At 32.7% G+C, this 15918-nt stretch overlaps 1 protein-coding gene across 3 annotated transcripts in view; it reads left to right on the top strand.

Annotated features, from left to right (window-relative positions):
* Positions 1–15918, top strand: part of EVI5 (ecotropic viral integration site 5) — a 186353-nt gene that overhangs the window by 143074 nt on the left and 27361 nt on the right. For all 3 annotated transcript variants that reach the window (XM_015595263.2, XM_015595262.2, XM_006919412.3), the window contains one exon: positions 7039–7134. In XM_015595263.2, the coding sequence (XP_015450749.1) occupies positions 7039–7134 (96 nt within the window). The remainder of the gene's footprint in view (positions 1–7038; positions 7135–15918) is intronic.

The raw sequence follows: 15918 nt of genomic DNA, 5'->3' as shown, positions 1-15918 counted from the left end.
CTAAAGCATTTGTTGCTTTTTCAATCAGCTATAACAGAATATGTGGCCTGTACTGGGCTCATTCCTTCTCTACCTCATCCTTTCTCTGATTACTTCTCTCATGGCTTCAGGGATAAAATTGGTGAATGTGTATGCCTAAAGTCATTAATAATAAACAATCTAGGTAGTTGAACACCAGAGTCACTGCTCTTAGTACAATATTCCTCTCCACATATTTGTATGTTATATTAAAGAACATAACTTTTTTACTGTATCAACCTGTTACCTAATAAAAAGTTTAGAGAATTGGACTCCATATTTCCCTTATTCATTGCAGTATCTCCTCATAGATATTGATGCTTTTAAGTTTTTAAAGAATTATTTTGCTGGTCTCCAAATACTTGATTTTTCTTTACTCTTTAGTTATCTTAGTTTTCAGTCATAGGAGTCATATGTGTGAAATTTTCTCAGATCCTAAACATTTTATTTAGTTCCTCATCATACATTACTAAATTGTAAAATAATAATTTCTGTTTGAGAGCTAGGTTAACCAAGAAAGGGATTTGAGTTCAAAATTGAACCAAACTCTGTAGACAGGGAACTGACCAGTTGAAACTAACAGAAATAATGTGAAGTGAAACTGATAGCAGAATTGAAAGAAATTAATTTAAGAGCCCTTGACAGTTTTCCTCTATTTATGTTTTTAAATATATTTTCTCCGGAAATGTAAAGACTATTTGTAAATAAGTTTATGAGTCTTGGTCATTTACCACATTTACCATTGTGGTGGTAGTTGAAAGAATATTTCTTTCTTTTTCTATATGTAAAATTATACTAAGTAAATTCTATAATGAGTGTACACATAAAATATTATTTGAGATCCTTAGGAAATAGGATTAAAAGTATTTTGTAATCGGCACAAAAGTAGAATTTTGCATTTGTGTCTAAAAGAAACAGGTAAATTTCAAAGTTGGTTCAAACCAAGGCGTTTCAAGTATTGGTCTGCACACTGGCTATATCAGAATCACCACTTGCGTAGCCTCCAAAGTATATTGATTTTCAAGCCCCATTCCCAGATATGTAGAATTCAGCTGGTCAGAAATGGGTTCTCTTAATCTATATGTTTACAAAACTCTCAAAGTGATTTTTCTCCATAGTCATCTCTGGGAATCACAGTTTTAAGCATTTCCTAGATTATGTTTATATTTTTGTATTCATTTGCTCAACGATATTTTAAAAATATTTATTAGGTAGGATTTTTACTGGAGATAACAGAAACCCCAATTCTATATTTATTTGTGACTTGAATAATATGGTTTAAATAATAAAGGGGATTTATTGAACTCCTGTTCCTGAAAAGTTCAGAAGTAGGATGTGCTTCAGGAAAGTTGATTTGGGCCCCAACTTGTTCCATTTAATCATGATTCTCAAGGCTCTGCCCTTCTCATTTTTATCCTCAGGAGATTTTCCTTACTGTGTTAAAATGGCTAACAGGTCAGCTTTATACCTACGCATCATAATGTACAGAATAAGAAGCTGTACTCGATAATTTCCCACAAAAGTTTTCAAGAGTCTCACTCTTTGAGCAACCCCTGAATCAATCACAAATGTAATTGTCCTATTTGATTTAAACCCTACCATTCAGGACCTACAAATGGAATTAAAGATGGAGATAACTCCAATCTTAACGCCACTGTGTAATGAGGGAGAGAGAGAGAATCTTGAGGTAACAACCATAAAATCTACTACAAAATATTCTGGAGATGAACTGTAATTCAGCCTTCTCTAAAATTGTATTCTGTTTTAATGAAGTACTAATTTATATGGTTTAATCGTACTGCTTTTTAGTTTAAATTTCCAGTAAAATGTGAAGAAAGTAGTATCCATTCCTAGAACAAAACGTAGATTTTAAATGAAGAATCTAAGTGACTTTAGGAGATACATATCTTTTCACACATATAAATGAAATACAATGTGGAGCAAGTGCTTACTTTTTAGCAGGTGGAAGGAGAGGCAATGAATTGTTTTTTATTGATGACTTCTTCCAGTATTTTACTATGAAGAATTTCAAACATACAGAAGTCGTAAGAATTGTATGGTGAACACTATAAACCCACCACCTCCATTCTAAAATTAATATTTTGATATATTCTATTTATTGACTTATCAGATACTCACCTACCTACCATTCTAGCTACCTTATTTTTGGATGCATTTCAGAGAAAGGTAAAGTTGTTAAACTTTGCCTCTAATCACTTAAACATGCATATCATTAACTAGAGTAATTGATGACCTTTTGATTAAGAGGCTTATTTATGGTTTAAGGCCTTAATGTGAATTAGATTATTATAGATGTCATATGGTAATTGCCTAATAATTATTCAAAGATAGTTCCAAGAGTAAACATACACTTAAAACTTTTACAAATGTTACTTTATGCCCTCTGAATATAAAGTTTCTTTTATTGTTTGACAAAAAGATATGTATTTAAGGTCTATTCAGTGAAATTACAGAATACCTAAATTGTTGATATGTTGGATCTCTTTAAGTTTGTTACTTACCTAATTAGTTTTGCTTAGGAAACCAGTTGACTGGCAATCTGTTGTTGTTATCAGCTAGACCAAAAGAAAACCTCAAGAAAATACAGGTTCCTAGTAAATTTATTAGTGTAGCTGACATTTTCCCACCTGCTTATCAGAAAGGACCATGCAGACATTGCATTAAAATAGAAAGCTTAAAAATACTTGTAAAAAATCTTAAATATTAGATAATTGAATGAACTCTCTCACAGGTAAAATTAAATTGATATCCACTTCTTAATTGGATTTTGGGGGGTACTGTAAATATATAGTTACTCAGTTTTTACATTTAAAGAAGGTTTAAAAAACTTTGAATTCACATATTTAGATGTAGAACGTAAAAATCACAGATTTTTAGATAAAAGGTTATTTATACATTTTAATTTATTAAATAGCATTTAGGACATCTCTCACTTTGCACTTCTGTGTTTGAAATATCAGCTATGTTCCCTTAAAGCAGGACTGTTGAATCAGAATACCCCAGGCAGAGCTTTCCAACTGGTGTGTCTGTCACACTGGTGTGCTATTAATGTTTGACAGATGTGCTGAGATGGTGATTGTCTTGTCCTGGGGTCACTACCAGAGCCCAGGGCTGCTTAATCTCCCCGCCTCTTTCCTTTACTTTAGCCAGTGTGCCTTACAAGTTGTAATTTGGAGTATGTGGGGCAGGAAGTGTCCAGAGAAACAGTTTAATGGGCATCATACTCTGCCTTTTTTTTTTTTTAAATTAAAAATCTTCCATTTTTTATTGTACAATTTCTTACCTGCCTTGTTTTTTATTTAATACTGCCTTTCTTCCAAAGGAATCGCGGTGCGATAGCACAGTTTTTAGCTAAACCCTACTAAGACCTACTGTTGGAGAAAACAGCTCTTTGCAATCACTTCGTTGCTTTTTGTAAAACAAATTTGATGATTCCTATCTTGACAAACTATTTTTTTCATGTAAGTTTTCCTATAGGAAAGAACTAGTATTAATTATTGTTGCTGGTCATTCAGCAGCCTTCAAACTTACAGTATTTCTGCATTCTTGAATTTCTAGTTTATAATATAGAGCTTACCTTAGGCTTTGCCATTTTATTTGCCCTGAAATTTTTATTGTATCTCTCATGATATTATTGCTATAGGATATCCAAAATTCTCAAGACTTTTGCCTCCATTGAGGACCAGATTTAAAGGTACCTTTTCCAAGTCTGATTCTAAACCACAGATATCTAGCCTTTCCATCTCATCCTGAAGGATTTCTTCCTAGTAGTGGATTGTAATTTTTACTTAATCAATCATTTCAAGGGAATTAATATACGATGCTTAAATTAAAAGCCATCAAAAAGGACATCTGAACACATATATACAAATGAAGAATTCTCATCAAATTGGTCCCCTTTGGAAATATGTCTACTTACTCAGTTGCTGCTACCATTTCTCATGTCACATATGGTACTTGGAAAATATTATCTATAAGAATAATGGCTTCATTTATTTTACATCAGCAAATAGTCTCCCTCCATATATTTTTTCTCTTTTTATACATTTTCCTTCTCACTTCACTCCCTCACTACTTTCTCCATTCTACTTGATATCATCCTTTCCCACTTTGGGATTTACAGAACTGAAATGGAGAAAGTCTCTAGCCACGGAAAATCTTAGGACAAGATAGTCATGAAACAAACTGAATTTGGGTGATGAGTTCATTAGTCTTGATTATATTACTCTTCTGTTCTTGTTCTATGCCTTTAAAATATTTCATTTAAAAATGAATAAAATGATTAAAAGTGATTAAAAATAAGATGCAGACATAGGTACATGTAAGTAGTATTGGATAACTGTAAATTAATAATATGGATCATTAGCTTAGGGCAATAAATGCAAATAGCTATAGTATTTCATCTTTAATTCATTTTATATTGCAATTCCCATTTAAATCAGCAAGGGCTAAAATAAATATTCAAGTAAAGTCATAAGATTTTAAAACAAATTCAAGAAAGCTAATACGCAAGGCCCTTTGCATAAATCTTCGTATATTCTTCTTTGCTTCATTGTGTCTCATGTTTAGAATGCTATAATATAAAGTGAAAAATTTATCAACTTTTCTGTGACTCTTAGCGACCAGTTCACTCAATCTTTAAGTTTTTCTTTATCTAGGCAATAAAAATAATGGTTACCTATTATACAATATTGTTGTGATGATGACATATAAAGGGTTTAGAACAATTCTTAGCACATTGTAAGCCCCAATTTTTCTTTACTGCAGCTCCACAAGAGAATTAAGTCCTACAGAAAATAATTTGAATATTTTTTTTTTCATTTCTTCTAATGATGGCAGATAGTATCATTTTAGATGTATAGGAGGTCAGTTAAGTGATTACATACAATGATGCTAATTCTTTTGGGGAACCTCAGTGGAAAAGGTCTGATAAGTGCTCAGAATATTTTAGCTTTTACGGTTGTAAGTGACAGACATCCACATGTAAACATTCAAATAATAAAGGGAAAACAGGTAGGGAAGGCGTCAGAGATTATTTAATTAGGACTTTAACTTGGTATCTACTTTTCTGTAGGTTCTGCCCTTCTTTGGCTGTCAAACTAATATTTTAACCAAATTCTCAAAAAAAAAAATTTCTTAAATACAAGCTTATGGCTAAAAGTCATAAGATGTCTTTTGTATATATTTAAGAAGCCTAGCACATTTGGAATATAGTAATTGTTAAATTAGTTCTTTGCTTAGGTAATTTTATGTGATGTTCCTGCGTTTAAATATAGAAGAAGAGCTTTAGAGCCTATAGAATCTATTGTTGTTATTTTACATCTGTACAAATACTAGTTACCTTAAACTGCTTCAGCAGGCCATATTCTAATAAAAGGTTTGGAAGGCAGTTTGCCAAAAGAAAAAGAACCCAAGAGGTGGAGGGTGAGGCGGGGGGAGGCTTATAGGAACAACTTGATGAAAGGATTTGAAGAACAGACTAAAGGTACATAAGAATGCAATTGAGGTGACAAAGACCATTAGGGCAGAAGAGCAATCCTGTTGGAACGGGGCCCTGACTCTATGGAAGAGCTATACATTCTGTTGCTGGAGCAGTTCTGGTTAGTTCCTCTTTCTGCCAAGGATGTTAGAGTAGCTTATGTAGAAGGCAGAGGGTGGACTTGGCTGCAGTCAGAGGACCAAACCAGGTGATGTCCAAGGTCCCTTCTTATCGTGAATGGAAAGATAGCAGTAGGGATCTCCACACTGGGAAATGCTCTTCACTGCAACCCATTACTCTCCAGGTAACTGTACAGGACCTAAGGCATGTTTTAAAACCTACTTTTAAAAAACCTATAGGTATTCAAGCAGTCAGGCAGGGGGAGTACTCTCTTACTTCAAAAAAACCTATAGATATTCAGATAGCACTAAGATAAATTTTACAGGGCCTTCAAAGCTCTGTCAGATTAAAGTTATCTTTCTGCTCTACATGTACTGATATCGAATGATCTTCAAGTTGTATTCTTGAGAGATAATAGCAAATATAGAACTGTGTAAAGTATCTATAGTACAAGTAAAAATATGTGTATATACTTGTGTGTTTGATTATATATGTACGAAATGTCATTGGAAGACTGCACTGAAAAACTTAACAGTGGTTGTCTCCATGGAAGGAGACTGAGTGGTTGGTGACTATTAAAAGTAACCAGGTACTTTTCTGGTGTCAAGAGTTACTCAGTAGTTTTAGTAGAAATCTCTGGATCAGGGCTTTTTAACATTTTAAGCATTACATATGGCTTCCTAATTCCAAATAATCTGGATATATCAAACACAGTTGTTTTCACTCTCTAGTAAGCCCTTTAAATCTTTAACGTTTTCTGGTGGTATAAGAAAAAGGCAGCTTCTCCCCCTTTACAATCTCTGTCCCTGGAAAATGGTTCCTACACGATTCTGGAACTAGCTCTAAGGAGTGGAGCACATTTAATCAGCTATTTCTAGGACTCCCAATACATATCCCTAAGCTAATCAAGCAGAAGAGATTCAGAGCTGGCCCCCCCTTTTAAGAGTGGTTTGGAGAACCTTCTTTTTTGCTTCTTCTCTGTTCCCCAAGCAAAAGCAGATTCCCACTGTAGCTATAAGAAGCTCACCACCTTCTGACTAAGCACTGAATCTCTTATGGAGACAAAATTATTTGTCCTCAAAATAACTAGATAAATGGCTTTGAAATTCTAGGATAATTTTTTGCCAGTAGATGCACTTAACTATGATTTCTAAGAGTCTCTTAAAAAGTACGTTTTGTAAGTCGTATGTGTTGTAATCAAGTTCCATTAAGCATTATTTAAGAAATAGTCGGTATAGTTTACTATGAATTATTTTTCAGAGCTAGTTTGAGAACAGATTTGTTCAGCATTTAGCCAGTTAAAGGATATGTCTTTATGCTGTCCTGTATTTTCAAAATATTTGCATACATGCTGTGAAAGTTGTCTTTTGTTTTTGCTTTGTTATGTTGTCACAAAACAGAAAGAAGAAGGAAAGCTTCAAGGACAGCTTAACAAGTCTGATTCTAACCAGTATATTAGGGAACTGAAAGATCAGATAGCAGAGCTGCATCATGAGGTAAGTGATAAATTTTGATCTTCACATATTTCTTTCTTCCTTCCCCTGTATTGTAACAACAGTTTATTATTGGTTACGACTGACTCTTTCATGATAAATATTCTCTTTGAATCCTTGATTATAATTATATTTTAGAAGATTGTCTTCTTTTTAACAAGAACTTTTCTGTTTCAATATTGATTTATTTTCCTTAAACCTCTTTAATCATGACGTAAAATGATCAATTAATATTTGCAAGGAAAATATTTTATTTGTTATTATGATCTGAAAACCCTCAATAGTTGGTTTAGGTATCAAAGTTACATCACTTAAACTAAAATTTTTTTTATACCTATAGACTAGATTTGTGGTATTTACTGTTGTAGAGAGAGGGAAGTCTTTTTACTCTTGTCTTCTTTTTCCTTTCATGGTGGTATTACCGAGATTGCAAAAAAGGATACTTGCCTAATATCAGTTAACAGATTTCTTAGTATCTGAACACTTTTTAAACTGACACTACCTTGAATCTGTGAAATTCAACTCATTAATTTCAGATAGTTTTACTAGAGTATATTAAGTAATATATTAAGTAATTTAAAATTTTAAACTACTGTGTTTTGATTAGAGAGACACTTTTTTTTAATGTGGCTCTAGGTCAATTTTCTTGTCATTTTCTAATGGTAAGATATTGCTAAACATGAATGGAAAGCACGTTTCTTATCTTGAATTATTTGTGCAATAATGTTTATTCACAATGATAAGATTTGAATGGGTAACATAAACCTCATTTATTTAAAAAGAAAAAGACTGTTTGGCCACTAAATTAATTTAAACCTCAAAGGAAAAAGTTTGGACATTACCCTTTCCTGGTGTTACACTCTTCAGTTAAAGTCTGAATGTTTTGGGTAATACCTCCTGGAGGTGATAATCTAAGTAAATTCTGAATGAAGAAATAAAACAGTAACAAAAATGGTAAATTTTAGATGTGGTTTAATTTAATTTGTCCTGAAATTTTGGGGGTCATTCCTGTAAATATTGATTTTCAGCCATGATAACATTTGAGGGATTACTTATAATCTTTTATTCGTGTGCATTTTTTATAATCTCTTCTGATCTAATAGCCATATATGAAAGAATAAGTTACAAATAAGTGTATCTTAGAAGTTCTTATTCTTTTGAGAACCCTAGGAATTATTCACTGTGTTCAAAGGTTTTCTCAAAGAAATTATGACTAAATTAAAACAATCTCCCATTTATAATTTTGAGGATTAAGCAGATTTTTTTCATGAATGACTGACTATATTGTTGATTACTAAAATAGCAATGATAGTTACTGTTGAGTACCCTCTATCAGCCAAACATTGTGTCAGACACTTTATATTTATTATTACTAACCCTCTTAATAATCCCACATAATGCTGGCATTCTCAGTTCAATAGATATGGAAACACACTCACAATAATTAAGTAACTTCAGTTTGGCCTGTTCTTTTCTGTTCTACTTACAGAGACATTAGTTTAGGACACTTCATCAATATTTAAAATCTTAAGAATGGCAATTAATGATGGTATTTTAACTTTGTTGGTTCCTTCCTGACACATGAATCTGCATGCATTCAGTAAGTGAATCCTGCACTTGACCTAGCCACAAGAGCCCCTATCTTTCCCTGTTAGCATTGCAAATGGAGATTTATCTTCACTTCTTGCAATTTACTGTGATTCATCTAAATGCCTTCTCCGACTCCCAATCACTACAACTCCTCTCCTAATTTTACCTAATTTTGCTCCTAATTTTACTCCTAATTTTACCTGCTTTCCATAGAAGTTTTTTTATTTTGGAGTCTCTTAAATCCTGCTAAGACCTTCACAGAAACCCTTGTGGCCCCAGACCTGGCAAGAGCTGTAGCTAAATCCTCCCCACATCCCAACATGTATGCTATCTTCATGGCATACAGAGAAAGGAACGTGGGTCCCAATTCAGGTGTTTTCTTTATCTCATTTTCCACATCCTACCCTACCACCCATCTATTATCATAGCAGCCACTATATATCCTACTCACTGGGTTTAGAACTGAAGATAAAGAAGATTGAAGCACAATACATAGCCTCAAGGGGCTCACAGCCTAACAGTGTTGATAGGCATATAAATAAATTATAATACATAATGAAAAGTATAGCATTGTAGTAGCTACCATTCAACAGTCACTCTGTGCCAGACGCTAAGAAGTATACTTCCATTATTTCTTTTAATCTCAGCAACAGCCCTGTGAAGTAAGTAGCATCATTATTATTCATGTTTTACATCCAATAAAACTGAGGCTTTTGGGTATTAAATAATTCCCCATGGTCATACCTAGTCAGTGACAGAGATAGAATGCTAGTTCAGACTATATGACTCCAAGCCCATCCATGTACTTAACCACCATATGCTATATAGCCTCCTTTGAATTATACAGGGATAAGATGGTAACAGCATCTGGGCTGAGTTTTGAAAAATGGAAAAAATTTCCAGGCAAATTGGACATCAGGAACATTTAAGTCAGAGACATAAAATTGTAGGTACCAGGAATGAATAAGCCATGTACTTTTGCAATATAGTCTGTCTTCTTACAGCTGCTGACCACCGAAGACAAAAAAAATTTCCTAATTTAATAGGTTATTTTTAAATGTAGCTGTAGGTTATTCTCATTGCTGTATAATTTTTTGTGTAAATGTACCATAATTTATTCTGTTGATGAATATTTAAATTATTTCCAGTTTGTTCTGTTAAGAACATTGCTACAAATGATTATGCAATTTATACTCCTTTGAGCAATGAAGACAGTTTTTATTGTTCTACATATACTCATCTACATGTGAGATTGGCTCTGCTTACCTAATTTTTGTCATTCTTTGTCTGGGAAGAGGTTTCTCATTATGGTTTTTCCCAATTACTAATAAGATTGAATACCTTCCTCCAGCATCTAGAATAATGTTGGCATGCAGTAGGTACTCCATGGAAATGTTTTTAATGAATAAATGACTGTGAAAGGCTTTGCTGATAAGGTAGCATATAAGCTGTGATAGGAAATCTAAATAAAGCTCTTCTGAAGTTTGGCTTAAAAATGTTTATACTCTCAATATATACTGCTAACTCTGTTTATGTATACCTGAGCGATGGATTTAAATATTTATCAAAAAAGTATTTTTAATGTCCCAAACATTCATAATATTTTTAATATGTATACTCTTTTTCTCATTTTGTTATTAAATGGGAATTTTTGAAATAAGGAACTTAAAAAATCAAATGACAGACTACCTACCCTTTTGTACCGCTTGAGTCTTTTTCTTCCTTGCCCTTATATTTTTCAGTTTAAAAGTAGTTAATAAAATCATTTGAACTTCTTTTTTTTAAAGAGGCTTTTAAAAGACTCATTCAAGAAGCCTTTTAAAAACTCATTTAACATTGTTCTTCATCTAGGCATTAAATCCAGAATACTAAAGGTAGTAAAGAATTTAGTCATTTGGCTCTGTAGTCATTGGCAACTAATTTTTTCTATTTCAAACCGAATGATACTACTTTTGTTTTTGTTTTTGTTTTTTAACTGGATTTTTATTCTATACTGACTCTTTTCTACCAGTCTTTATTTCATTTTAAATCTTGCAACACTCCAGTTTTACTACCTAGTTTACAGAGTGGTAACCCAGAATCGACATTCTTACTCACAAACTGCTTTGATAGTAATGGTCTATGTCTGGAGGCAGAAATAAGAATCAAAAATAGTGTTTTCTAATTGTACTGATGGCTGCCAATAATTGAATTTTAATTTTATAATTAAGAAAAATTTTAATATATGGAGTTATAGTTTTCATGTATGTTTTTACTGTAAAAAGTGCTAGGTCTCCCAGTGTGACAGCCTCTTAATAAAAGAAATTATTTCCTTAAATTTGTTCTTTCTCTAATTAGAGAAATGTAAAGTACCATGCAGGAGCTCACACAAGCTTCATTCCAAGTAAAGTGTTCTTCTTTGCTGTCCAAAAGGTCCCATGCAGACAATGAGAGATCAGATTTGTACAAGTATAAACATTTAGCACTTCTTAAAAATCTTAAAACTTCCACTATGGATAAACAATTCATTCTTAATGACTTATTTAAATGAATGTTATTACTCCTCCTCTTGGATAAGCAGTTATTTTATTTGAAGTCATAATATAGCAATTATTGTTCAATGTACAATATTTTATGTCTGGAATAATATCACTGTGTAAAAGACTTAAGGCTGGGGTTTCAGATTCACATATACTTTTAAGACAGGCATGTTTTCAAAGTTTATCTAGTTTTACATTTGATAAATAAGGAAGCCGAGGGCTGAGAGGTTAAGGGACTTACTCAGAGTTACGCAGCTAGTTAGTTAGTGGCAGAGATAGAACTGCTGCCCAGGCATTCTGGCTTCTGATCTACTACATCTCACTTGCCTACCACAATCCTCCAACCTATTTAACTGTCACATGTTAAATGCAGTAGGAGTTCCATAAGTATTTAATTGAATTAAAATTAATTACTTTTCTCAAATGAGAACCCAGTGTCTACTTAATAGAAATCTACTCGCACCTGGTATTCCTTACTTTTCTTTTAGCATCAAGTTCTGGACTTCTGTTACATCTGAGCCTGCGGAATGGGTCTGACTTTTCTCTTCAAATTCTGCTTCAGTTTTCAGTGGGTGCTACTAAAAACTTGTAAATATTACATGATTTTCTGAAAATAAAGGCAACTGAGATTTTCTAGTAAAATTTGACATTTCCAGAAACATAAAACTGGATTTAAAAACTAGTCAACCCAATTTCATACACCTGTTATTTAAGAAATACAACCTTACCCAATGACATAAATTAGCTCAACTATTCAATACATTCCGTTTCAAGAGTTTGTTATTTAACTGGTGACCAAACTTCCAGCAATTGTTTCTGATTCATTTTTTTAATCTCCAGGGCTATATATCTTTCCATTCATTCTTTGCCTCCAAAAAGAATATATAGTATACCACATTCAGAGAAAAACTATAATAATCCCACACAAGATGTGTTACTTATATATTCAAGACTTTTAGACCACTTTCCAGTTTTATGTTATATTCATGAAAATAGGGTATTCTACCCAATTATATGTATCATGTTCCTACTATAGGTTAAAAAAAAATTTTTTTTAAATTCGTTGTTGAAAATATGTGATTCTGTTGGTGGTAATTTTATTAAGGAACTGGAGTTGAATCATGGGAGCATGATAAAAAAAAGGATAGGTCTTGTAGGAGAGGGCGAGATTTTGAAATCACTTAGAAAAGAAAAATTAAAAAACAAAATGAGGAAAGGAATTAGAACCTAGAAAAGATGAGCTATCAAGGAAAGAAGCCTATTAAGAATATTGACTAAGGTAGAATATGCCTCGAGATTTGTTTAGGGATGTCTAGGATAAAATATGGGTGAGCAGCCAAGTTAGAGAATATAAAATCAACCTGATACTAGGGATTTGCATCTGGTATTCAGAATTAAAGGACCAAATAAATATCCTCAAGAGATAATATCACACTGGCCAAGGAAAAGAGCCAATAGGAATTGTAAAGTCAGAGTTGGATATTAAGCTGTGCCAGATGGGATTTTTTCTGATATTGTGCTCGACACTATTGGAAGTATAGTATAGTAATACTGCCAAGGAATTTACAATCTGATGGGGAAAAGTTTAACAGTTAATTTGATAAAGACTATATATTTGGTACTGATAGTGAGTACTTAATAGTTCAGAAATGGGAGATAACATCACTTAATTTCATTTATTTTAATTAATAGTTGTTATACTCTCCTTGATGCTTAGGAACAAGCTAAATTGAATTCTTTGATGGCAAACATTGTGTCTTATTCAGCCTTATATTCATTAGAGTATTTCAAAAGTCCTGACATGGTACTGTGAATTCACAGATTCAATCAGTTCTGCTGGTGTTCAAATTTTCCTGAATTTAACTAGTGGGAACTCTTTCAAGCTAGCCCCAGGATCTTTTTTTTCTATAACCTCATTATTCTTTGAGTACTTCTGTGTTTTCTGATAATAGGTGGCAAGTTTTTTCAACAGTATTGTATATCAAATGAGTATAGCTAGATTTTCAAATGTATGGCAATGAAAGAGTATTAGTACTGATCTGTAAATTGCTTAATAAATGGTCCCAACAATTACTCTGTGACAATATGATTGGAAACATAAGTCATAAGAAACCACTTCAGAGTAAACTAGGTGTCAAATACCACTTGGGTTAAGAGAAATAAAAGCGAATGATAATAAGCATTTATAAAAGGAATAGAGCTAACTATAAAGCCTATAGCAACAGGTTTTATACTTACATATAGTAGTTCTTAAACATATTTAATTCAATAAGGGTGGAAGACTTTTTCTTTTTTTTCAGCATTCTCATGAAGAAACCATCTAATAGCATACTTTTAGATCTTAGACATGAGGAAAATAAAACACCTAAAACCATTTCAATAATATGTATGATACCAATAAGCTTTTAGCATGACTACAGTATTAAATGTAGTTGCTGATATTTAGAATGTTAACTAATAGGATGTGCTTGAAGATTTCATTCAACCTGATTTGGGTAACCAAAATATGCTACAGTTTTAAAATCCAGTGAACTTGCTCATGTACTGAGGTTTCAAGACTCGAGTATTCATTTTTAATATTTATTTTATTTATTCAAAAGCTGATTATTCCTACTCTTCATTTAACTCTTACTTTCTCCTTTCATCATCATGTCAGTACAAACTTTTAAACACATACATAAAATAGAGAAGAGGGGGGAAAATAGATATCCATATAATTTATCAGGTTCTTAGTAACTATTCTGGATTTTTGTTAGTTGTTTCTTTTTTAATCTGATTAGGTTTGTCTCTGGATATTGTGTCTTTGTTCTCCATTTTACTACAGGTAGTTGAGAAACTCATTTTTTGAATAGTGGAAATTAGAGTCAGAAGACCTAGATTCAAGACCTAGTTCTGCCACTGATTGACTCTGTGACCTTAGGATGTCAGTTTACTTCATATATTCATCCAGTCAGTGAACATCTGAATATCCTTTAGTTCCCAGGAATCCTCAGGCCTTGCCTCAGTTTTTGCATCCCAAAACAGTTATGCTAAATGACCTTTAAAGTCCTTTTAATCCTAGTCTTATGCTAGGTGTATAAATTCATAGTCCCAATTGTTAAGGAATTCATACTGGTATGGCAGCCAGTGCGGGCAGTGCTGTGGTAGAACTACATGGCACCATGGCCTAGAAACATGTCAAAACGTCTCTTGGTGTATATTAAAGGAGGAGTAGAAGGTAGCTATGAAAAGGAAAGTAGAAGATTATTTTGGGCAGAGAGGCCATCATATACAAAGGCTTGGAAGTAATTAAAGAGGTCACAAAGGAGACCAAATAGGAGCAGCTGTAAAAGTAGGAAGGAAATCAATAGAGAGGGGCATCTCTGAAATCAGAGAGACTTTCTTCCCTGATCAATTTGTTTTTAATGTGTGGTACTGAAAATAGCATTCATAGAGATTGATCTGATGGCTGAGGGTAAAGCTTTCTTAATTAAAGAAAGAAATCCATAAAACACAATCTTCTTCCTTGATTATGTTTTTAATTATATTCCTTTTAAGGCCTGGATCCAAATGATACATCACAGAGCCAGTCTGAATCATTTCAGTCGAATTTAGATATTCTTTTGCTATTATCCAAGCTACCCAATACGTCACACTTGTTTTTTAGTGCTGTATATTCTTAAATATAAAAGTCCAGTTTCTTCAACTATGCCAGGATTTTGAAATATAGTCAATCATTTGAAAAACCTTATTTTTTTGATCCGGTAATTCAATTTTTAAATGCTAGTTTTTCAAAGAAACAATATAATAATATTCAAACTAGGAACATTTGAAAATGTGCTCCACAAATTTACTAAGTGCGAATTAAAGGAGAATTGACAAAAGACAGATAGCTAGCTCTCTGAGATTTACAAATACTAAAAAATTTACTTTGTAGTTAGAAGTCTTTAGTGCAATAAATCATGTGCTTTTCATGGACCGTATCTCACAGATGCAGTTGGACTTGAGATAATCAGATTTTTACTCCCCACAAGCTGGACAGCTGAAATGTCATACCAGTAATATGTGTCAAAGACTTAGTGTTACTTTGCTGCCTGTCTGATTTAAGTTGTTGTGGTCAGTCTGAGGAACCTGTGATATGATAAGATAGTATTCATTAAGTCATGTGGTTTGCAAGTACCCAATCTTAACTAAGCAGCCTGTGAGCCCTCAGAATGAGGAAGAGAGGGTTACTAACCTTGTTTGTTTGAAAGCTTATTTTGTGTTCTGACACAAAATAGTGTGGGTATGATTATATATGTATATTATACATTTTTAAAATTATATTTCATCAGGAGTTTTAGTTTCTGAAAAAAGTGAACATTACAAATGTGTTCATCTTTCACTTAATACTTCAATCTACAGCATTAAACTTTTATTGCAAATATTTTCTACCTATTTAAAATCTTTTTCTGTAGAAGAAAAAATTGGATGTTGACAAAAATATTGTTGCTGATTTTTAAAAATTCAATTAAATTTTCTACATTTCCTAAATAGGAAATTATTTTTTTAATTAAATTTATTGGGGTGACATTGGTTACTGAAATTATATAGGTTTCAAGTATATGATTCTGTAATACATCATCTGTATATTGCATTGTGTGTTTACCACCCAAAGTCAAATCTTCTTATGTCACCATATGTTTGACCCCCTTTACTT

The sequence above is a fragment of the Pteropus alecto genome, unplaced genomic scaffold (genome assembly GCF_000325575.1).
Source record: "Pteropus alecto unplaced genomic scaffold, ASM32557v1 scaffold25, whole genome shotgun sequence".
In the NCBI taxonomy this organism is placed as follows: Eukaryota; Metazoa; Chordata; class Mammalia; order Chiroptera; family Pteropodidae; genus Pteropus; species Pteropus alecto.
The sequence above is the reverse complement of the archived record's forward strand: the minus strand, read 5'-3'. Positions and strand labels throughout refer to the sequence as shown.